Genomic DNA, 23,020 nt, shown 5'->3' with positions numbered 1-23,020 from the left:
GTCCCAGCATGAGTGGCCACATTATTTAAAATCAGAAGCAGCCTGTGGAGTAGCACAAATAGCACAGGTTTCAGCACACGGCAACGTCAGTGTTAATGTCAGCCAGGCAAGTTTGGTGTCATCTTGGGCAAATCTCATAACTTGCCTAGAAGTCAAGTTTTTCATCTTTAAAAATTACCAGAAGATCACAGGCATCCCTTCCAGCATTAACTGTCCAAGATTTGGATTTTAAAAGTTGCAATTCTAAGTCAATTTTAATAAAAGAGAAAAACATGAAGCCTCTTCATCCAAATTTACATCCAGCTCTCAGATCTAAAAGTCCTCATGATTTAATTTGACTGACTCTGCAAAATCTCTAAAAGGTCCCTGCAAATCAAAGAAATTGCTGAATGTTTTGAAGTACCCTGGTGAAGTAGGTTGGTAGTAACCAAGAGGACATTCTCTGAGACCGCAATGCTGAGAGGCAGCAAAGAAAGCACACATGACTTCCTCTCTAGGGTAGATCTAACAGAACTCGACTCAGGCTTCCTGTTCCTTCTCCTAAAGATTGCCCAGTATTAGACATTTACATATTCTCAGAAGTCTCTTGCTAGCATCAATACCATCAAATCCAGGCAATGTTGTGAAATAAAATAAGATGTTCCTTCCTTTCTCTTGCTCCCTGACTTTTCACAACTTTTCCCTTCATCCTCCATATTTGACTACTTCACGCTCACTACCCCACGGCCCTGAAACCCTTCCACAGTGCCTGGTTCAAGCCCCTTCATGGCCTGGCTCCAACCTCCTTGTCAAGCTTTATTGCCACACATATCCTGTCTGTGTCTTATGTTCTAGCCAACTGTTTTCTCAAATGTTTTTGCCCTTGACTAGAGCCTGGTAAAACGAGACAGAGATCACAGACTTGGGAGTCAGACTCAGTTCAAATTGTGACTTATCTAGGTTTGTGCATTTGGAAACTTTATATACTATTTCTTTCTTTTTTTTTTTTTTTTGATACAAAACAGTACTGTGCATGATCTTTTTTTTTAATTCAAGTTACCAACCTGTTTGTTCCATGTAGTTAAGAGTCTATTATGGTTTGCCTCCCTCTCTGTTTTTATCTTATTTTATTTTTCCTTCCTTTCCCCTATGTTCATCTGTTTGGTTCCTTAAATTCCACATATGCATGAAATCATGTGCTTTTTGTCTTTCTCTGACTGACTTATTTCACTTAGCATAATATACTCTAGTTCTATCCATGTTGTTGCAAATGGCAAGATTTCATTTTTTGATGGCTAAGTAATATTCCATTGTGTGTATATATGTGTGTGTGTGTGTGTATACATACCACATCTTCTTTATACATTCATCTGTCAATGGCCATATCAGCTCTTTCCACAGTTTGGCTATTGCAGACATTGCTGCTATGTTAGGGTGCATGTGCCCCTTCAAATCAGCATTTTTGTATCCTTTGGGTAAATACCTAGTACTACAATTGATGGATCATAAGATAGTTCTATTTTTAACTTTTTGAAGAACCTCCATACTGTTTTCCAGAGTGGCTACACCAGTTTACATTTCCACTAACTGTGCAAAGAGTTCCCCTTCCTCCACATCCTTGCCAACATCTGTTGTTTTCTGAGTTGTTAATTTTTAGCCATTCTGACAGGTATGAGGTGGTATCTCATTCTGGTTTTGATTTGTAGTTCCCTGATGGCTAGTGATGTTGACATTTTTTCATGTGTCTGTTAGCCATCTGTATGTCTTCTTTGGAGAAATGTCTGTTCATGTCTTCTGCCCATTTCTTAACTGGATTATTTATTTAGGGGGTGTTGATTTTGATGGGTTCTTTATATATTTTGGATACTAACCCTTTATCAGATATGTCATTTGCAAATATCTCTTCCCATTCTGTCGGTTGCCTTTAGTTTTGTTGATTATTTCTTTCACTGTGCAGAAACTTTTTATCTTGTTGAGGTCCCAATAGTTCACTTTTGCCTTTGTTTCCCTTGCTTCTGGTGATGTGTCTAGTAAGAAGTTGCTACGACCAAAGTCAAAGAGGTTTCTGCCTGTGGTCTCCTTTAGGATTTTGATAGCTTCCTGTCTCACATTTAGGTCTTCCATCCATTTTGAAGTTATTTTTGTGTATGGTATAAGAAAGTGGTCCAGTTTCATTCTTTTTCATGTTGCTGTCCAGTTTTCCCAAAACCATTTTTTGAAGACACTGTCTTTTTTTCCATTGGATATTCTTTCCTGCTTTGTTGGAGATTGGCTGACTATAGAGTTGTGGGTCCAATTCTGGGCTCTCTATTCTCTTCCATTGATCTATGTGTCTGTTTTGTGCCAGTACCATACTGTCTTGATGATTACAGCTTTGTAATACAGCTTGAAGTCTGGGATTGTGATGCCTCCATCTTTGGTCTTCTTTTTTAACATTACTTTGGCTATTTGGGATCTTTTCTGGTTCCATGTAAATTTTAGAATTGTTTGTTCCAGCTCTGTGAAAAACGATGGTATTTTGATAGGGATTGCATTGAATGTGTAGATTGCTTTGGGTAGAATAGACATTTTAACAATATTTGTTATTCCGATCCATGAGCATGGAATGTTTTTCCATTTCTTTGTGTCTTCCTCAATTTCTTTCATGAATGTTCTATAGTTTTCAGAGTGCAGATCTTTTCCCTCTTTGGTTGGGTTTATTCCTAGATTTTTTTCCTACAATTTTTGGTGCAATTGTAAATGGGATTTATTTTTTTTCCTTTTTTTTTAAAGATCTTATTTATTTATTTGACAGAGAGAGACAGCGAGAGAGGGAATACAAGCAGGGGGAGTGGGAGAAGGAGAAGCAGGCTTCCCTTGGAGCAGGGAGCCCGATGTGGGGCTTGATCCCAGGATCCCGGGATAATGACCTGAGCTGAAGGCAGATGCTTAATGACTGAGCCATCCAGCCAGCCATCTGATTGCTGAGGCAAGGACTTCCAGTACTATGTTGAACAATAGTGGTGAGAATGGACATCCCTGTTGTGTTCCTGACCTTAGGGGAAAAGCTCTCAGTTTTTCCCCATTGAGGATGATATTAGCTGTGGGTCTTTTGTATATGGCCTTTATGATGTTAAGTTATGTTCCATCTATCTCTACTTTCTTGAGGGTTTTTATCAAGAAAAGATGCTGTATTTTGTCAAATGCTTTTTCTGCATCTATTGAGAGGATCATATGGTTCTTGTCCTTTCTTTTACTAATGTGGTGTATCACATTGATTGATTTGTGGATATTGAACCACCCCTACAGCCCAGGAATAAATCCCACTTGATCAGGGTGAAGAATCCTTTTAACATGTTGTTGGATTTGATTAGATAGTATCTTGAGAATTTTTGCATCTATATTCATCAAGGATATTGGTCTGTAATTCTCCTTTTTAGAGGGGTCTTTGTCTGGTTTTGAATTCAAGGTAATGCTGGCCTCCCAGGATGAGTTTGGAAGTTTTCCTTCCCTTTCCATTTTTCGGAACAGCTTCGGAAGAATAGGTATTAATTCTTTAAGTGTTTGGTAGAATTCGCCTGGGGAGCCATCCAGCCCTGGACTCTTGTTTGTTGGAATATTTTTGATTACTGATTCAATTTCTTTGCTGGTTATGGGTCTGTTCAAATTTTCTATTTCTTCCTGTTTCAGTTTTGGTAATTTATATGTTTCTAGGAATTTATGTATTCCTTCCAGATTGCCCAATTTTTTGGCATGTAATTGCTCATAATATTCTATTATAATTGTTTGTGTTTCTGCAGTGTTGGTTGTGATCTCTCTTCTTTCATTCATGATTTTATTTACTTGGGTCCTTTCTCTTTTCTTTTTGATAAGTCTGGCTAGGGGGTTATTAATTTTATTAATTCCTTCAAAGAACCAGCTCCTAGTTTTATTGATCTCTTCTACTGTTTTTTTTTTTTTTAATTTCTGTATCATTTATTTCTGCTCTAATCTTAACTATTTCCCTTCTTCTGCTGGTTTTAGGCTTTATTTGCTGTTCTTTTTCTAGGTCCTTTTGGTGTAAGGTTAGGTTGTGTATTTGAGACTTTTCTTCCTTCTTGTGGAAGGCCTGTATTGCTATACACTTCCCTCTTCTGACCCTCTTTGCTGCGTCCCAAAGGTTTTGGACTGTCGTGTTTTCATTTTCATTAGCTTCCTGTATTTTTTTATTTCTTCTTTAATTTTTCTGATTAACCCATTCATTCTTTAGTAGGATTTCTTTAACCTCCATGTATTGGCAGTCTTTCCAATTTTTTTCTTGTGGTTGTCCAAGTTTCATAGTGTTGTGGTCTGAAAATATTCATGGAGTGATCTCAATCTTTTTGTACTGGTTGAGACCTGATTTGTGACCCAGTATGTGATCTATTCTGGAGAATGGGTTCCATGTGCACTTGAAAAGAATGTGTATTCTGCTGCTTTAGAATGAAATTCTCTTAATATATCTAATCTACTGTGTCCATCTAATCCACTGTGTCATTCAAAGCCGTTGTTTCCTTGTTGATCTTCTGCTTAGATGATCTGTCCATTGCTGTGAGTAGGGCATTAAAGTCCCCTGCTATTATTGTATTATTATCAATGAGTTTCTTTAAGTTTGTTATTAATTGATTTATATATTTGGCTGCTCCCAATTTGGGGTCATAAGTATTTACAATTGTTAGATCTTCTTGTTGGATAGACCCCTTTATTATAATATAGTACCCTTCTTCATCTTTATTACAGTATTTTGTTTAAAATCTAGTTTGTCTGATATAAGTATGGCTACTCCAGCTTTCTTTTGATGTCCATTAGCATGATAGATGGTTCTCCACCCCCTCACTTTCAATCTGGAGGTGTCTTTGGGTCTAAAATGAGTCTCTTATAAGCAGCATATCGATGGGTCTTTTTTTTTTTAATCCATTCTGATATCCTATGTCTTTTGATTAGAGCATTGAGTGCATTTACATTCAGAGTAATTAGTGATATGAATTTAGTGCCACTGTGTTACTTATAAAGTCACTATTCCTATAGATTGTCTCTGTTCCTTTCTAGTCTTTGTTGCTTTTGGTATCTCCCACTCAATGGGTCCCCTTTAATATTTTTTGCAGAGCTGGGAGTTCACAAACTCCTTTACTTCTTAATTGTCTTGGGGACTATATTTCCTTCTATTCTGAATGACAGCTTTGCTAGATAAGTATTCTTGCCTGCATATTTTTCTCATTCAGCACAATTGAATATATCATGCCACTTTCTTCTGGCCTGTCATATTTCTGTGGACAGATCTGCTTCTAACCTTATGTTTCTACCTTTGTAGGTTAAGGACCCTGCTATCAGAATTCTCTCTTTATCTTTGTATTTTGCAAGTGTCGTGGTGACCTGTTTTTGCTGATTTTGAGGGGAGTTCTCTGTGCCTATTGGACTTGAGTGCCTGTTTCCTTCTGCAGATTAGGGAAGTTCTCAGCTATGATTTGTTCAAATATAGCTTTTTCTCACTCTTCTTCTTCTTCTGGGACTCCTATGATACAGATATTATTGCACTTTGTGGAATAGCTGAGTTCCCTACATCTATATTCATGATCTAATAGTTTTTTTTTCCCCTCCTCTTTTCAGCATCATTATTCTCCATAATTTTATCTTCTATATCACCTATTGGTTCTTCTGGTTCTTCTACCTTCATGTGATTACATCCAGTCTATTTTTTATCTCAGTTATAGCATTTTTTATTTCAGTCTGACTAGTTTCTAGGTCTTTAATCTCTGTAGCCAGGGTTTATCTGGTGTCTTCTATGCTTCTTTCAAGCCCAGCTAGTATTCTTATGACTGTCATTCTAAATTCTTGTTCAGATATATTACTTATATCTCTTTTGAGCAAATCCCTGGCTGTGATTGATTTCTTCTTCATCTTTCTTTTGGGGAGAATTCCTCCATCTTGTCATTATGTCTAAGTTTCTGTCTTTTGTGTGTTATGAAAGCTTGTTATGTTTATTGTTCCTAAGAGTAATACTATACTACTATAATAGTAATACTATATTAAGATGTCATACACTGTCCATGGCCTGCACTTCAGGAAGTGTTTCTGGTGTATGCTGTGTGCCTTCTGCTGTTGTGTTTGGCTGCTCTTTCCCACAGGTCAGTCCTCTGTAGAGTTCCTCCTTGCTTGCAGTGGGAAGTATTTGATATTTAGACCTTTAACTAAATGTGCTTTGATTTGTTTGTTAAGATAAGCCTGATTAAAAAAAAAAAACAAAAAAACCCTGATCCAAGAAAAGAGAATAGGAAAGGGAACAAGAAAGCAAACAAACAAAAAAGTATAAGCCTGATTCCCAAGAAGAAGAAAGAAAGAAAAAAGAGAGGAAAAAAAAAGACTGATCCAAAAAATGAGAAAAGGAAACAAACAAACAAGCCAACAAATGAACAAAAAACTATAAGCCTAATGCCAAAGAAAAAGAAAAAAATATTTTTAATTAAAAAAAAAAAAAAACTGTTCCTCTTTCCACTGAAATGAAGCTGATGCTTTGGAGTACTCTATGATCAGTAGACTTAGTACATGTGGGAGACCTGTGTTGGTCTGAGGGAGAGGCCCACGGTGCTGATTCACAGCCAGACTTGCCCTAATAAAGATACCCCGTGAGGTACAGGTGGGCATGGCTCTGTGTAAGTGACTCCAGCCTCTACTGGAGGTGCTATGTTTTGTGCTAAAGTCCAACCAGGCTGGGGGGTGTGGGTGAATGTGGAAGATGGCATTACCCTACCCTCTTGTCCCAGGGAGGGAAACTTACAGCTGCCGCTGCTCAGGAGGCCCTCACAGAAAAGTGATCAATTTCCTCTTCTGTGTCCCAAGCTTTCGTCAGATCCCTGCCCTCAACAAGTCTGTGCCCAGCCATCAGCATGCCCAGGGTCAGAGTTCTCCTGTGTTTTGTATCTGGCCAGTGGCTGGGACTCAAAACAACAAATCCTAAAGTACCTGGCAGGGTGCGGACCCACTCCCTTCCTCTGGAGGAGAGCCTCACAGTGCAGCACTGTGCACCTTTCTGTCCCAGAAAAACAGTCTGGAAACATTATATATTATTTCTGAGCATTCGTTTTCAGCTTTATGAAAATAAGGCATAATATTACTATTGGAATATTCCAGATGATTATGAAGTTTAAGTAAGATAACATGTGAACGCACCCAGCAGTTAGTCTGGCAAGCATTCGAAAAATACTTTCTTTGTTGTCTCTGCCAAGAATGTCCCTCCATCTGTGTCTACTCATTAAAACATCAACACCTTCAAGGCCTAAATCAGATTCCTGATTTTTGGCTTCTGCACTCCCATAGCAAGTATTTAAAGTCACTGTATTTACATGGATGTTTATAGCAGTTCTGTTCATTATTGTCAAAACTTGGAAGCAGCTAAGATGTTCTTCAGTAAATGAATGGATAAACAAACTGTGATACATCCAGCCGCTGCACTTTCAGTGCTAAAAAGAAATGAGCCATCAAACCATGGAAAGACATGGAGGAATCTTAAATACGTATTACTAAGTGAAAGAAGCCAATCTGAACAGGCTACAAACTATATGATTCTAAATATCTAACATTCTGAAAAAGACAAAACCACAGAGACAAAGATCAGTGATTGCCAGGAGTTAGGGAGGAGGGAGAGATGAATAAATAGAGTACAAAAGTTTTAGAGTAGTGAAACTATTCTTCATGATACTGTAATGGTGGGTACATGCCATTATTGTTGTTAAAACCCATAAAATGTACAACACCAAGAGTGGATCCTAATATTAAAATAAATAAATAAATAAAATAAAAACACTCCATTGACTTCCATTCTATCACCGTTGGATATAAGTCTCATTTGCTCTACAAGACTATTTAAGTATGTGACCCTGGTGAATGGTACTACCTTCTGATTTTCAGTTTTTTCATCTATAAAATGGAAATGGTAAAATCTATATGTCAAAGGGTTGTTGTGAGATTGAATGAGCTAATGTTTTGTGAATTTTCAGCATGTGTCCTGGAACAGTGAAAGGACTTGACAAATGTCAGCTATTATTCCTGGACGCACATGGAAGACAAAATCCATATCATGTTCTTAATTTATTCCATGCAACATTACTCAAGCTCAAGCCTCATATATGACTACAGAATGAAGGAATTAATAAAATAATGAATAAAGACTACCAAAGTCCCTGAAATATTAGCTCTCTGGCTCTCTGTAGCCCAAAGAAACAGTACAAAAGGATCTGGGCTTCATGAGAAAGATTACCAGAAAACAATCAGAAGATACTTATTTTACCCACATGCAAATAAACATGGTCTTTTTAATACCAAGAAAAGCAAAATCCTCAGGTCCTCTCCAAATACTAAAAAAAAATGGGAAAATATCAAAGGTCCCAGAGAGCTTCCATGTAAGAACAAGCTATAGAATAAAGCTTCTTCAATCTGGAAAGTCTGAAGAGCCCACATCATTCTCAAAGGTGAAATACAAACTCCTATAAGGCAAGCACATCAGAAAAAGTATAGTCCTGATGTTTGAATGAAGCAGTCTCAGAAGGATGAGTATAAAAGAAATCATCTCCTTGATGCAAATAAGAAATGTTTTTTCTACTGAATTATTTGGTGGTTTGACACAGCATCAACAATTACTGAGTATCTGTTGTATGGCAGGCATTAGATTCAGCTCTGAAAACACAAAGGAATAGAACAGACAATTCTTATTTTGACAAACTCATATGCCAGTTGAGGAAATAAAACCCTCCCTCTATATAAAACCTTTGGTAAATGTCAATAGACAGTGTATGCCATAAGGTTCCAGAGAACAGAAAAATCACTGCAGGCTTTGGCAGCTTAAGGAGGAAAGAGCTGGACAGAGGCCTTGAAAGAGAGAAAAGAACCAGATAAGCAAAAGATATTCTATGGAAGAAAGGTCTAGAAATGAGAGCATTCTTGGTATTCAAGAAAAAGAGTAAAAATTCATTAAGAACTTACAACATGCCATGAACTAGGTTATACTTTCTCAGATTCATTACCTCATTTGCTGTGTAAAACAATCCTAGTATGTATGAATAATAACTACCCATGTTTTGCAGATAGGAAAATGAGAATCAGTGCTGTTAAGAACTTGCTCATGAATAAACAGGTATTAACTTGAGTTTGGTTGAACTCCAAGTTCCTGATAATAAACCTTCTCTTATACTATCTTAAGAGTAAAAAAAAAGCCCTATGAAAACATTTGTCTGATGGTCCAAGATTAATCTGAATTATTTTCATCATCAATACTGATCAGGACTAATATATTAGGTTTTAGATAGTTGTTAAAATAGTCAGATAGGGGCGCCTGGGTGGCTCAGATGGTTAAGCATCTGCCTTTGGCTCGGGTCATGATTCCAGGGTCCTGGGATCGAGCCCCACATCGGGCTCCTGGCTCAGCAGGGAGCCTGCTTCTCCTTCTCCCTCTGCCTCTCTCCCTGCTCATGCTCTCTCTCTGTATCTCTGTGTCTCAAATGAATAAATAAAATCTTTAAAAAAATAAAAATAAAAATAAAAAAAATAAAATAGTCAGATATATCTCAAAATATCCAGAAGTTCTTCAGAAAAAAAAGTTCTTCAGCCAACTCCACAAAGTTGTCTGCATAGTACAGGTTGGCAAAACTTTTAGCTCAGCTCTGATTAGGTACAATTGTCCTGGCAAGGAGCAGCAGGCCAATGAATAAGTATAAAATAGGCAGCAAGCAGGTGCTGCAAAGAAGAGCCAGAATTAGGTCCTTTCCTGGCCTCTCTTAGCATCTTGAGCACTGACTTGTCCAAGAACATGGATGGAAAATGTCTGATGTCTAGTGTTTACCTAGCAGTCTGTACCATGTTCCCAAAAATGTGATGCTTATTTAAAGAGCTCATCTTGGGCGCCTGGGTGACTCAGTCTTTTAAGCATCTGCCTTCGGCTCAGGTCATGATCCCAGGGTCCTGGGATCAAGTCCCACATTGGGCTCCCTGCTCAGCAGGGAGTCTGCTTCTCCCTCTGACTGTCCCCCGCTCTTGTGCTCTCTCTCTCTCTGAAATAAATAAATAAAATCTTATAAATAAATAAATAAAATAAAGAGCTCATCTTTGGAGAGTGTGAGTTTCTAATTCTGATTCATTGGGATGTGGCATGAGGCTGCCAACTTTATACTCATTTGGCAATTGTCCTGGAGAAGGACATCCTGGAAGGAGGGAATGACACTCATCAAATATGAAAGCAGGAAGTGGGCTCTGCATTCACTCTGTGGGCCTTGTCCTTCCTCACTTGATATCAGGATAGTGTCAAGATCTTACATGGGAGTGTGCTGGGGTGTGAATCAGTGTTGGATGGTGGGGAAACAGATCTTTGATGGGGACTCCCCAGTTCACCATGCCACTTCCACTGGGATGTGAACTACTCCTTCCCCCACCTTGGGCTTCATGTCAATAGAAGAGACCTGAGAGGGGTGCCTGGGTGGCTCAGTCATTAAGCGTCTGCCTTCGGCTCAGGTCATGATTCCAGGGTCCTGGGATCGAGCCCCGCATCAGGCTCCCTGCTCAGTGGAAAGGCTGCTTCTCCCTCTCCCACTCCCCCTGCTTGTGTTCCCCTCTCTCGCTGTGTCTCTCTCTGTTAAATAAATAAAATCTTTAAAAAAAAAAAAAAAAAAAAGAAGAGACCTGAGAGATCATGAAAGCACAACTTCACAAGCTGTCAGGATATGTCTCAAAGAGCCTCGGAAAAGAAAGATGGAATTTTCCATACTTAACTCATTATAATAGGCTGGGAAAGTAGACTCTCATCCTGGTGCATTTAATGTGTACTCAGGGGAAACAGTCTCCTTGCAAAGAGCCCACCTCTTATCAGGGAAATTCACAAGCCCACTCAAAAAATAAAAAAGGGAAGAACAGGCAAAAACTGGTTCTTTGGCCAGAGAGGCTTTTCTATTCAGAAAACCTTATCCAAAAGGTATATTTCTTAAAGATGAAAATGTGTGGCTTTGAAAACCTCTTTGAATAATCTTTTGTGATTTAATGAACACAAAGAAAATCCATTTTAATTTCATCCGAACTCTCTTTCTCCATTCCCATGGCTGCCAGCACCATTTTGCTGTAATCTTTCTCTTAATGTTTCTTCTCCTCTCTACTACACAGCCCATATGATATCCTAAATGTAGCCTGCACTCTCTAACTACTTCCACTCTTCTTGCCAAATTTACTTAGTAATGGATATCCCTCAAAGAGGCACTTTCTACTGACCCTATCCTCTCTATCTCAGAGAACAAGAACTGTGGTTTCATTGTCCTGAATGCTTAGCAATTAACAAATTCCTAAAAGGAATCTAGGTATTCAGGTAAACAACCAAATGAAGAAGCAAAAGCATCCATATGACATGAGCACACTTTCAAAATTATATGATTGACCTAATGCAACCAGTTCTTTATATCCTCAAGGGAAAGATTTTCTTATATCTGGGTTTCCCTTTCCACATTAACTGGGGAAGTCCTCAAAATACACTGACAGAGGGGTCTGCCAACTTATTTCCAAGAACTCCCTTTTCACCTCAATGGTTTAGTCTCCACGATAATATCCTTGTAGCAGGTTAGTCTCTAAGCAACTGGAAGGGTCAGTTTACAATGTACCCACTGCATTATCATAAGTCTTACAATGCCTCAAACATAATGGCATAGTAAATAAATGTTTACTGAGCTAAGGTGGAACTTAGCCCCTTAGACTATGCCCAGACCTTAGCTAGTGACTCCATAATCACATAATATCTGACACAGGCTCTAGCCAACACTATGCATAGCTCAAGGTTTTTTGAAATTGCCCTGTTCATCCTTGAGTACAAAGGGAGTTGCAAAATTATTACAATCAATATCTTTCTATTTGAAGTCACTCATTTCCCATTTCACCTGCTGTACAAAAAGGAAGGACCATTGCTTTGGAAGGGCAACATAGTAGAGCAGATAAGGCATTGGTCTGGGAATAGGAACACCTGGGTCTGGTCTTAAGCTAGAATAAGTCCTTTCCCTTCCTCAGTTTCTAATTTCTTCATCTTGATGTCCAACCTCAGTTAAACTGGGGTAGAATAAGCCATATGAAATAAGAAGTACTTATTCACACTGTGGACTAAGCAATGCCTACAGACTCCTCCATGTCAGAGAGTAGGCAAATCACAACATTCAAAAGAGAAATCCCAAGAGACTGGGTGGTAAGAAGACTTTCTGAACAGAAGATCTTTTCAACACAGTAAATCCTTCTACTGTAAAAAAAAGCAGCAGGCCTCCTCCCCAAGTGGCTCCCTCTGATGGTTAGTGAACAATCAAAAATATCTCTAGTGTTGTTTGTGCAGTGAAGCTCTTAGCCTCATTTGCATGATCCTAAATAATCCTCAACCTGAATTCTGGTGCAAACTGAGATTGGTGACTGGAAAAATCATCAGTGGGATGATGATGGTGGTGACAATGACAATGAAATTTTAAACTAAAGCCTTCCTAAGGTGTGGTATAAAGATAGATAGGTAGATGATAGATCAATAGATGATAGATGACAGATAGATGATAGATGGATAGATAGATAGATGATAGATAGATAGAAAGATGATAGATGATAGAATCATAAGCATAGGCATAGATGTAGATAGTGGAATATTATGCAGCCATAAAAAAATCTGGGGCACCTGTGTGGCTTAGTCAGTTATGCGTCTGCCTTCAGCTCAGGTCATGATCTCAGGGTCCTGGGATGGAGCCCCACCTCAGGCTCTCTGCTCAGTGGGGAGTCTGCTTCTCCCTCTCACTCTCTCTCTGTGTTTCCTCTCTCTCTCTCAAATAAATAAATAAAATCTTTTTTAAAAAGGATTAAATCTTGCATTTGCAACAACATGGATATACCTAGAGGGTATTATGCTAAGTGAAATAAGACAGACAGAGAAAGACAAATACCATGTAATTTTACTCATATGTGGAATCTAAAGAACAAAACAAATGAATAAACAAAAGCAGAATCAGACCAATAAATACAGAGAACAAATTGATGGATGTGGGGGGATGGGAAAAAGGAGTGAAGGGGAGTGAGAGGTGCAGGCTTCCAGTTACGGAATGAATAAGTCACGGGAATAAAAGGTACAGCATAGGGAATATAGTCAATGATGTTGTAATAGCATTGTTTGGGGACAGGTGGTGAGCATAGCAAATGTATAGAGAAGTTGAATCACTATGTTGTACACCTGAAACGAATGTAACATTGTGTGTCAACTACACTCAAATTAAAAATTAAAAAAAAAAAAGAAAACTAGAGCCTTTCTGATAATGAGTGGAAGAGAAACAAAGCACCTAATGCAAAAGAAAAGTATGCTTGCTTTACAATCCCAGTCAAGAAACTAGATATGGAAGCAGGTAGGTAGTTTTCTGTGAAACTTCTTAGTGAAGCTTCTTACTGTACCCTACTTGGTTATCCAGTACTTCTCATACACTGCGCGATTGCTTCTTTAACTGTCTTGTTTCCCCGCTGTGTTGGAAACTCTGGGAGGGCAAGGAAGACCTTATGTTGCACACCGCTGCTTCCTCAGTGTCTGACAGGTAACTGTTACTCCATAGATAAATAAGTGAATAAGTAGTTTGTAATGAGTTGAATAAGTGCCCCCCCCCCAATTCATGTCCACCTGGAACCTCAGAAAGTGACTTCATTTGGAAATAGGGTCTTTGTAGATGTAATTACTTAAGTTAGCATGAGGCCAACTAGGTCAGGGTGGGCCCTAAATCCAATATGACTGGTGTCCTTAAAGCAAGAAGAGAGGACACATTGATATACACAGGGAGATGATCAGGCAAAGATGGAGGCAGAGCTTGGGGTAAAGCAACTACAAGCCAAGGAACACCAAAGACTGCCAGGAGCCACTGGAAGCCAGAAAGAGGCAAGGAGGGATTCTTCCTGAGAACCTTCACAGGGAGCATGGCCTGGCCAACACTTTGATTTTGAACTTCTACCCTCCAGAACCGTGAGAGAACAAATTTCTATTGTTTTAAGACACCCAGTTTATGGTAATTTATTATGGCCACCCTAAAAAACTAATACATCGTGTGAGCAAATCACACTATCACATTAAAGTAAATCTTTGATTCCCTCTGAGCAGGGAGCCAGATGCGCAGGGACTCTGATGTGGGGCTCAATCCCAGGACCCTGAGATCATGACATGAGCCAAAGGCAGATGCTTAACTGACTGAGCCACCCAGGCACCCCACCCCACCGGTCTTAATTTTTAACCCTGACTTTTCTACATGAACCTAGGCAAGTCTCCCATGCCTCAAATTTCCTCGTTGCAAAACTGAACACAAATATCCATCTAACTTTCTCCAAAGTTGTAGTGAATTAGACAGGACAAAAGTAGGGAAAAGATCTGCAAAAATGAGGGGGTGTTATTGCAAGTAACAGCAGGAGTGGTACCCCTCATCCCTCCAAAAAGAGCTTTGAGTTCCCAGTCTTCATCATACCAGATACAGACAGGGTCAGGTTAAGAACTTTCAGGGTGTTGGAAGCTGAAAACATTAAGCACCCAACACACAAGTAATTCAAAATATATTTTGTATTACTGAACTGTAAAATGTGTTTTACAACTTATTTTATAACCCAACAGGTTTTTATATTTGCCCTTAATGACTGTTTTGCTGCTTGCTTATAATGTTTTGTGATATTGTTTTCATCCAGATCTTTGATGGTTTCTGTGATTCTCTAGGACCATGCCCTAGCTCTAGCTACAGGAAAGCCCAGCTCTGAGGGTCCAACATTTAAACTCATGGGACCCTCACTTCCCCACAGATACAGGGCAACACTTTGGGAATGATGGTTTATTATTTACTTATTACATCAGTGTTGGGAACATTAAAGTTGAGCCTATTTGTCCATTTTTCTGTTAGAGTGTGTTCTTAAGTGATGTTTACATGTTATCAAAGCTAGACAAATTTATACAAATTCATAACCCACCTAAGGTACATTTTAGAATGAAAGGTCTCTGAAAGGAAAAATAATTTTTAATTATGCTAGTCAGATCCCCAATGTTTCCAGTATTGTGAACAAGACGACATGCCTTTTCTAGACATAATTTTCTACCTGATTTGGCAAACAAGTCATTACAGAATTGGATGAACTATATCAAAGTGTGGGGGGGGGGGAGATGGAACAGGTCATGGTCTAAGTGTGTAATTTAGGTCTCCAAACCATTTTCAGACACTAACCCTAATAACACGGTATACCTTCATAAATTCTCCCCTTCACTCTTCCTTTCTTCTTTAACGCAGTCATGAGCTCTTAGAAATCTACGTTCAAAAATGCTATGATTGGGGCGCCTGGGTGGCTCAGATGGTTGAGCGTCTGCCTTCGGCTCAGGTCATGATCTCAGGGTCCTGGGATCGAGTCCCGCATCGGGTTCCCTGCTCGGTGCAGAGCCTGCTTCTCCCTCTCCCTCTGCCACTCCCTCTGCTTGTGCTCTTCTGTCTATCTCTGTGTCAAATAAATAAATAAAATCTTAAAAAAAAATGCTATGATTATTACAAGGATTTGTTTGTCTGTTTTTAATCCTAAAAATTTCAGTAACAAAGTCAAGCTTCATGAAGTTAAGGTTAACCTTAACTATGGTATGCTTTCTGAGGATTGACTTACGGGGTGTTTGTCCATGTGATAGGTGCCACAAAGTAAACATTTCAGTGGTCCTCTGCCTATGGAAGCATGTTCACGAATAATAATCTCAGCACTTACAAAGCTCTGTACCACAACATTCGCTCCTCACAGAAGCCAAGTTCCAATTTTGGAAATGATTAAATGGACACTCTAGGAATTTCACAGAATTTACCCAGGATCACAAAGTTAGAAGGCTGGACTGAACGAGTCATCTGGTTCCTGGTCCAGGGCACTGTCGTCTACACAACTCCAATGGCTCCTTCTGAAGTTTGAGAAGATGTTTTGTAATTTCATATAAGGAAGTGTTTTAATTCTTTCGCTTGAAAAAGTATGGATACCCAAAGTATGGTGACTACAAACAAAACACACAAGCTATCGGATGTCAGGACCATAGGTTTCACCTGTGACTGGGGAATAACCTTTCTATTCTGTATTTCTGTTGTTTCCTTTAACTCACTAAATATAACCTAAAAACAACATTGTACATGGCTCCTCTAACCTAGCTACCTCCCAATTAACATTGATTTTCCATGAATAAAGAATCCCTGAAGAGGGTGGAAAGCTGCAGTTACTCTAAGAGTAAAGGGCACAAAAGTAGTTGCTATTTAAAGAAATAGAATTGTAAAGGCAGGGTGGTCAACCCTGGGCAAAGCTGGGTCTACTCCATGCTAGTAGCTACAGGCTGAGCTCAGAGAAAAGGAACCGGGAGATTATACTCATGGGTCTATACCAAGAGCCCTTCTGCTCACTCCCCAAATCTCCTGTGTGTATGTGTTTTTTTCTATATCCATATACATATGTGGCATTTTCCAGCATGATCTCCGTCCAAACTACTCTGTCCTATTTTGAGTACATGGGTCAGAACATGTATCTAAATTTTTTATTTAGAAAATACTATCACTGTGTAAATAGTGAACAATATCAGGCCCCCCGACAGTATTCATTCTCTTAGACATGGATCATCACTTGGCTTCCTGAGGAAAGTTTTCTAATCTTAGCTCCTCAGGAAAAGAGAGTAGGCTCTCTTTAAAACAAACAAACAAACAAACAAACAACAACAAAAAACAATAAATCTGAGAATGGTTAGTTTTACTGTGGTGCCCCCTAGTGCTGTAAGAGATTTGACTCACTCTCTTATTTGCCAATACATAGACCACAGGAGAGAAGCGAAATTTGGAGAAGCAACAATTTTAGTAATTTGCCCTGTATTCTCTTTTGCATAGAATAAAGTGTGCTCCCTTTGCATGACTCACAAGACCCTTTGTGACCTGCCCCCGCCTAGGTTTTTGGCCTCACCTTTTGCCACTTTCCCCTATGAACACTCAACTTCAACCACTCTGAACAAATTGCGGTTCTACTGAGGAAGCCTTCTGACCCTGTCCAAGGCCACCATCTCTCTTGTCCATTTAAAGAATTTCCACTCCTCCTTCTAATCAGCTGAAGCATTACCTGTTCCTGCAGCTTCTACCATCTCTGAGTTTCTGGGGGTTTATCTGTAAATAGACTATGTCTAATGCCTGCTCAAAAATCCAAAAATTCTGTATTTTTATCAGTACTTACCCTGAAAACCTGAAAATACTTAATGACAAGTTCAGTTCAACACTTCAGACATTTCTTTTTCATTCTCACAGAATTGTTTATGAAATGCAAACTCAGATGTATTGGAAATCACTTATTTGCCTGTCATTTAAAAGAAGAATTTCTAAAAAATGTGTTCGATTACATGGGGGACGCATTTAAATTGAGCTAATCTCAGGGTACCTGGGTGGCTCAGCTGTTAAGCGTCTGCCTTCAGTTCGGGTCATGATCCCAGGGTTCCGGGATCAAGCCCCGCATAGGGCTCCCTGCTCCGCGGGAAGCCTGCTTCTCCCTCTCCCACTCCCCCTGCTTGTGTTCCCTCTCTCACTGTGTCAAATAAATAAATAAAATCTTTAAAAAATAAAATAAAAAAATAAATTGAGCTAATCTGAAATAAGACTTCTTCAGGCAAAAACACCTCTTTTTCTTCCTAATTGATACAAATAAAAATCCAAGTTTTAGCCTGAAACTTCATCAAGAAACCGAGTTCTAATTCTGGGCATCATTGGTACAGAACCACTCACTCACTTTCCAAGTACCCCTACTTCTGTTCTTCCCAGCAGTAAAAGTGGTAAGAGTATAAATCTTTCACTGTGGGATTTGCTGAAGAATTATCAATAAAAGCCCTCACATACATAAAGTGCTACTGTAAAGATGGTACACATCTTAGAAAAGCCCTACCTTCAAAAGCCCTGAGACACGTGGATATAATTTTTTTTCTTTTGGGGGGGGGAAGAGAGATAGCAAGAGAGCACAAGCGGTGGCGGTGGGGGGGAGGAGATGAGGAGGGGAGAAGACATGGGCTCCATGCCCAAGCAGGGAGCCCAACACGCGGCTTAATCCCAGGGCCTTGGGACCATGACCTGAGCCAAAAGCAGACACTTAACCGACTGAGCCACCCTGGCGTCCCACATGGATATAATTTACGAAAGCTTCACACATTACAGGTCAGCTCTTTTCTGCCATTGTTCCCAGCTGACACCACAGGTACAACTAGGAGCCTGATACTTTAAATGGCAGTCCCAATAAATATCCAAACAATGTGTATTGGTTTGGGTGACAGAAACACTCAGTTTTATAACTTGTATCATGGATATTCTTCTAGGGCATCCACTTCTTTCCCCTTTCTAAGTAAGGCATTTAGCTAACCCAGAATAGGTGATATAGATAAATATATGATATTTTATGTATGATATATATATGATTTATATATGATATATAAGTACACATTACAAATATATGTGCAGAGGCGCCTGGGTGACTCAGTCATTAAGCGTCTGCCTTCGGCTCAGGTCATAATCCCAGGATCCTGGGATCAAGCCCCGCATCAGGCTCTCTGCTCTGCGGGAAGCCTGCTTCTCTTGCTATCTCTCTCTCTGTCTAATAAATAAAATCTTTAATAAAAAATATATATATATGTGCAAAATTTATCTCCTCCAGTCCTTTCTTAAGAAGCAGGAAATTCATAAGCTTAGACCCAAAAATCTATTTACTTATATTTTGTATTTCTCAAAACCTCACACCCATTCTACAAATATATATATAAACTACATACTCACAGGATATTGAGCTGGAAGAGATCTTCTGATCATGTGATCCAACTGTCTTGTGTTAAAATGAGTAAATCAAGGCCCAAAGAGGGAAGTTACAGGAGTAGTGGGTAAGACCTATCTTTTTTTCTAGTATCTCAAGAACTAAAACTTCTGCTTTTCACATAAGTAAATACAACTTAACAGAGTTGTGAGAAAACAAAGGTTATTAAATAAATTTGATTGAAGGGAAAGTCTCCTGTCAAATGAAGTTTAATAGTTATATCTGTATTTTTTTTCTTTTACAGAGCTGTACATGTAGGCAGTTATTTTATAAAGCTAAAAGTTAAATCTAGGAAATAAGGAAAAACCATGATTGTTCTCCAAATATGTTTTCCTACAATAAGAGAGATCCAGTTTAACTGGACAAATGATCAGCATTTCAGCTTAATTTCACCCCTAAGGCACATCACTGGAATATTATGTTTTATAAAAGTAGAGGTTTGATTTATATCACCACCAACCCCATCCTTCGTCCAAAATTCCAGTCTTATCAATAAGTTTGGGAAGGCTACCAGTCTATGTCCCTTTTTCAACAGCTACATTACACCCTTCTCTCTCTCTCTCTCTCTCTCTCTCTCTCACACACACACACACACACACACTACCACCACCACCATTTGATCAAATTCCAGGGAGAACACACATGACCCATCTATGCTATCCTTCCCCCTAACAGACTACATGAGATTAAATGTAAAGACACATTGTGCTGCCCTGGGTCCTACAACAGGACAAGAAATTATGTTAGCTACACCAGTCTAGCTAAGAAATAAAAAAAAATTAAAGGTGATGTGAAGTGAAGAATTTCAAATATCTGTGCCAAAAAAATTCTGTACCCCAAGTATATGAGAGCACATTTCTTGAGCAAATAGCTCTAACATACCTCTTATGTCTTTGCTTCCATTTCTGTGCCAGGACCAGAGAAAGCTAATTCCCTCCCAGAGATTGGCTCACTGAATTCTAGCATCCTGGAAACCCGCACTTAGCTTTCCCTCCAGGCTCTGTCACAGAGTCACTGAGTGACTTGACGAAAGGACCCCTCTCCTTCTCAGCATCTCCTAGGTATTAACAGTCTGGGGAGGTCCCGCCACCAGCTGGCTATATATCTGTTTAACCTTTTCGTCTTTCCTGCTCAGAGCCCCAGTGCAATTGTTGAGCCTTGACTGGGGCCATCTGTCCTGTCTTTCTATCACCCCACAGTGTAAGGAAAAGCACTCTCAGGGCTCCCAGACCTGATGAATGCACTCAGCTGTTCTATTTTTGGTCATTCTCTTTGTTTTCTTCTCAGAAAAGCCTAATTCCGGTCTATGTCTTAGGCATCCTGCCATGGACACGTTACTCCTCCCCCTCCCCTCCCCCCTAATTGCCTAATCTAATTTCATCCAAGGGGCTCTGCACAGTGAAGGAAATGTGTGACAAGACCAAGAGAGGACTGGCACATTGCTGTGCTCATTGGTCTGCAGACTTGACACGACACCAGCTACACTTGTGGAATTTAGGAACATGAGCCCTCTCTGCGGTACACTGATCACAACCACACTCCCACCAGCCTCTGTGCACCAAAAACCCCTACTTCCTGTAGACAAAGACAAGCCCAGGCATTGGTTAGGACTCTGCTTATCTTATCCTGGTCTAATTTGAGGTACCCAGTCTCTGACATGGCTATCAGAATAAGTTCCTTTTGTCTCACCTTTACCAGAGAAAGACTTTCCTAACCTAAAGTGACCTGCCAAGGAAACAAGAATTATCAGACTAGCCCCACCAAGGGAACATGGGAAGACTATACATTTATTTTCTTTTCAGTGGAATCTCCTGCAGCCAAGAACATCCTTAAAGACCTAGTAATGTTTGTAGATATAAACAAGTAAATAAGAAAAAATAATGTAGAAGGAACCAGAACAAAGAGAAGGAAAAAGGGAAAGAATATCTTCATTAAATGGGAGAAATACGGGCGCCTGAGTGGCTCAGATGGTTAAGCGTCTGCCTTCGGCTCAGGTCATGATCCCGGGGTCCTGGGATCGAGTCCCGCATCGGGCTTCCCGCTCCTTGGGAGCCTGCTTCTCCCTCTGTTTCTCTCTGTCTCTCATGAATAAATAAATAAAATCTTAAAAAAAAATAAAAAAATTAAAAAAAATGGGAGAAATACTTAGAAAAATGATCACTCACTACATAGTGCACTGGAAAAAAAGTGGAAAAAGACAAAGTGATGTCCATAAGTTGTGACTGGCAGAGAAAGACTGAAAAATAATCTCTGATTAAGTTATCGGTGTATTTGGCCATGTGTGAATACACACTTGAACATACACCTCTCTGCCCTTAAAGTCCATAGGTTAGCTATTTAAAGGACTTAATATTGATACCTTCAGCATTCTTCAAAAAGCAAATCGCCTATGGGGTTTATGAATACAGTGGGAAAGTGGAACTGGTCCATTTCTTATTTCCTTTTTATATAAATTCCCTGATCAGTTGCTTGCTAGCAGAATGGGTAAAGCAAGTATATCAGTGACTCCAAGCTTCAAAGTGAGAGCTCATAAAGGAATACCAGGATTCTTGCATTGCAAAAAAAAGAAGAAGAAGAAGAAGAATCCAGAAGCCGTGCCCTTGCCCTACCTACCGCTACTCTGCCCCACCACTGCCACTACTGAAAAGAAGGAAGGAAAGGAGAGACAAGAGGGTCCACACTTTATACAATCGCTGGGGGGCAGATGAAGGGCAATGAGCAGTTTTGGCACCAGATTATTTCCAAGTGACTGGAGCTGCTGGAGCTGCCATCACCATGAGCTGGAGGAAACAAAGTGCCCACAGGAGCATCGATCTTACCTGGGAAGCATAGAAGTTCAGGCAGATGTAGGTGAAACACAGGAGCAATCCCAGCCCCTGAATTATGGCTGCCACCAGCAATAGCTTGTTCTTCTGGAATCTTCGCCCTGGTGTGTTTCCCACATTCTCATCCAGGGGTTGGACCCCTTCCATCTTCACAGTTTGGATGCAAGGAAGATGAAAACTGTGGTAAAGGGGAGCCTGAGGGGGACTGACCTCTTCTCCACAAAGAAGGAGATGAAGGGAAAACAAAGCTTATCAATCAGAAAATACACAGAGGTCCCAGGACCAGAGATAAGAGGCGATTGAAAGAGCAGAACGCACTCTCTCAGTTTTAACACTGCAGCTTCTGCAGGCAGGCGGGGGAACTTCTTTGTGACTAATCTGAATTTCCCCTTTACTTTCTTTCTTTTTTTTTCCTCTGGGCTAACAGGGAGTTGTTTTTGTAGCATTCCAGTTCTGATTTGAGTGACTGTGAAATGACAGTCATAAAAGTGTGCTAATTTCTTAATTTCTCATTGCACCAGTAACCAAATTGTGGGTCACTTGATAAAGATAAAAATCATCATCCGTTGATGTAGGAGTTCCTGTATCCCTTCCCTGAGGTGTCTTAAGTAAGAGAAGAGATTGGAGGGAAATGTTGGACTTAATTTCTCATCTGCACTTTATTGAGTAACTAAGCATTGAACCGTTGTGCAAATATCCATGGATATAAAGAAGCACACACAGACCGTTCTTGAAATGAAAGAGAGAAAAGAAGAAAATGGGATGGTGGTCATGTAACAATAAAGGAGTGAGATCCGGTCGCCTGGGTGGCTCAGTTGGTTGGGCGACTGCCTTCGGCTCAGGTCATGATCCTGGAGTCCCGGGATCGAGTCCCACATCGGGCTCCCTGCTGGGCGGGGAGTCTGCTTCTCCCTCTGGCCCTCCCCCCTCTCATGTGCTCTCTCTCTCTCTCTCAGTCTCTCTCTCAAATAAATAAATAAAATCTTTAAAAAAAAAAAGGAGTGAGATCCTCTGGTTTTAGTACACTGCATTGTAATAAATATTGAGCATCTCCTATCGTCAGACACTGTACTAGATAGACAGCCTTACAATCTTTTTCTCCTTTGATCTTTTAAGGCAAATTTAGTAAGCATTTACATGATTAATTTTAAGCATAGCAGAAAAGAAGCAGAAGAGTATCCTGAACTTTTCCCCTTCCTTCCACTTTTCCTTGTCCCCTTACATAATTTTTGTGTGAATGAAGAAATGAATAGATTGAAATAGATTGTTCCTTCCTTTGAGGTCAGGGGCGGGACTCAGAACTTAGAAAGTCAGAGTATTCTACTAGTAGATGGACACTACTCACCCTTGAGCACTGAAATAAATGACAAAATGAAATAAATGATGAA

At 39.7% G+C, this 23,020-nt stretch overlaps 1 protein-coding gene across 2 annotated transcripts in view; it reads right to left on the bottom strand.

The window, feature by feature from the left end:
• TNFSF4 (TNF superfamily member 4) overlaps window positions 1–22,633 on the bottom strand; it is a 28,538-nt gene extending 5,905 nt beyond the window's left edge. The window contains exon 1 of one of the 2 annotated variants that reach the window (XR_004680289.1): window positions 21,627–21,697. Coding sequence is in view for 1 of the 2 variants with exons in the window: in XM_035010785.1 (XP_034866676.1) it covers window positions 21,627–21,779 (153 nt within the window). In the remaining variant the exon portion in view is untranslated. Of the gene's footprint in view, window positions 1–21,626 lie in introns of both variants that reach the window. The other variant, XM_035010785.1, reaches the window with a different exon arrangement.
• Window positions 22,634–23,020: the final 387 nt, after the last annotated feature.

The sequence above is a fragment of the Mirounga leonina genome, unplaced genomic scaffold (assembly GCF_011800145.1).
Source record: "Mirounga leonina isolate KUSES-001 unplaced genomic scaffold, KU_Mleo_1.0 Mir_154, whole genome shotgun sequence".
In the NCBI taxonomy this organism is placed as follows: Eukaryota; Metazoa; Chordata; class Mammalia; order Carnivora; family Phocidae; genus Mirounga; species Mirounga leonina.
The sequence above is the reverse complement of the archived record's forward strand: the minus strand, read 5'-3'. Positions and strand labels throughout refer to the sequence as shown.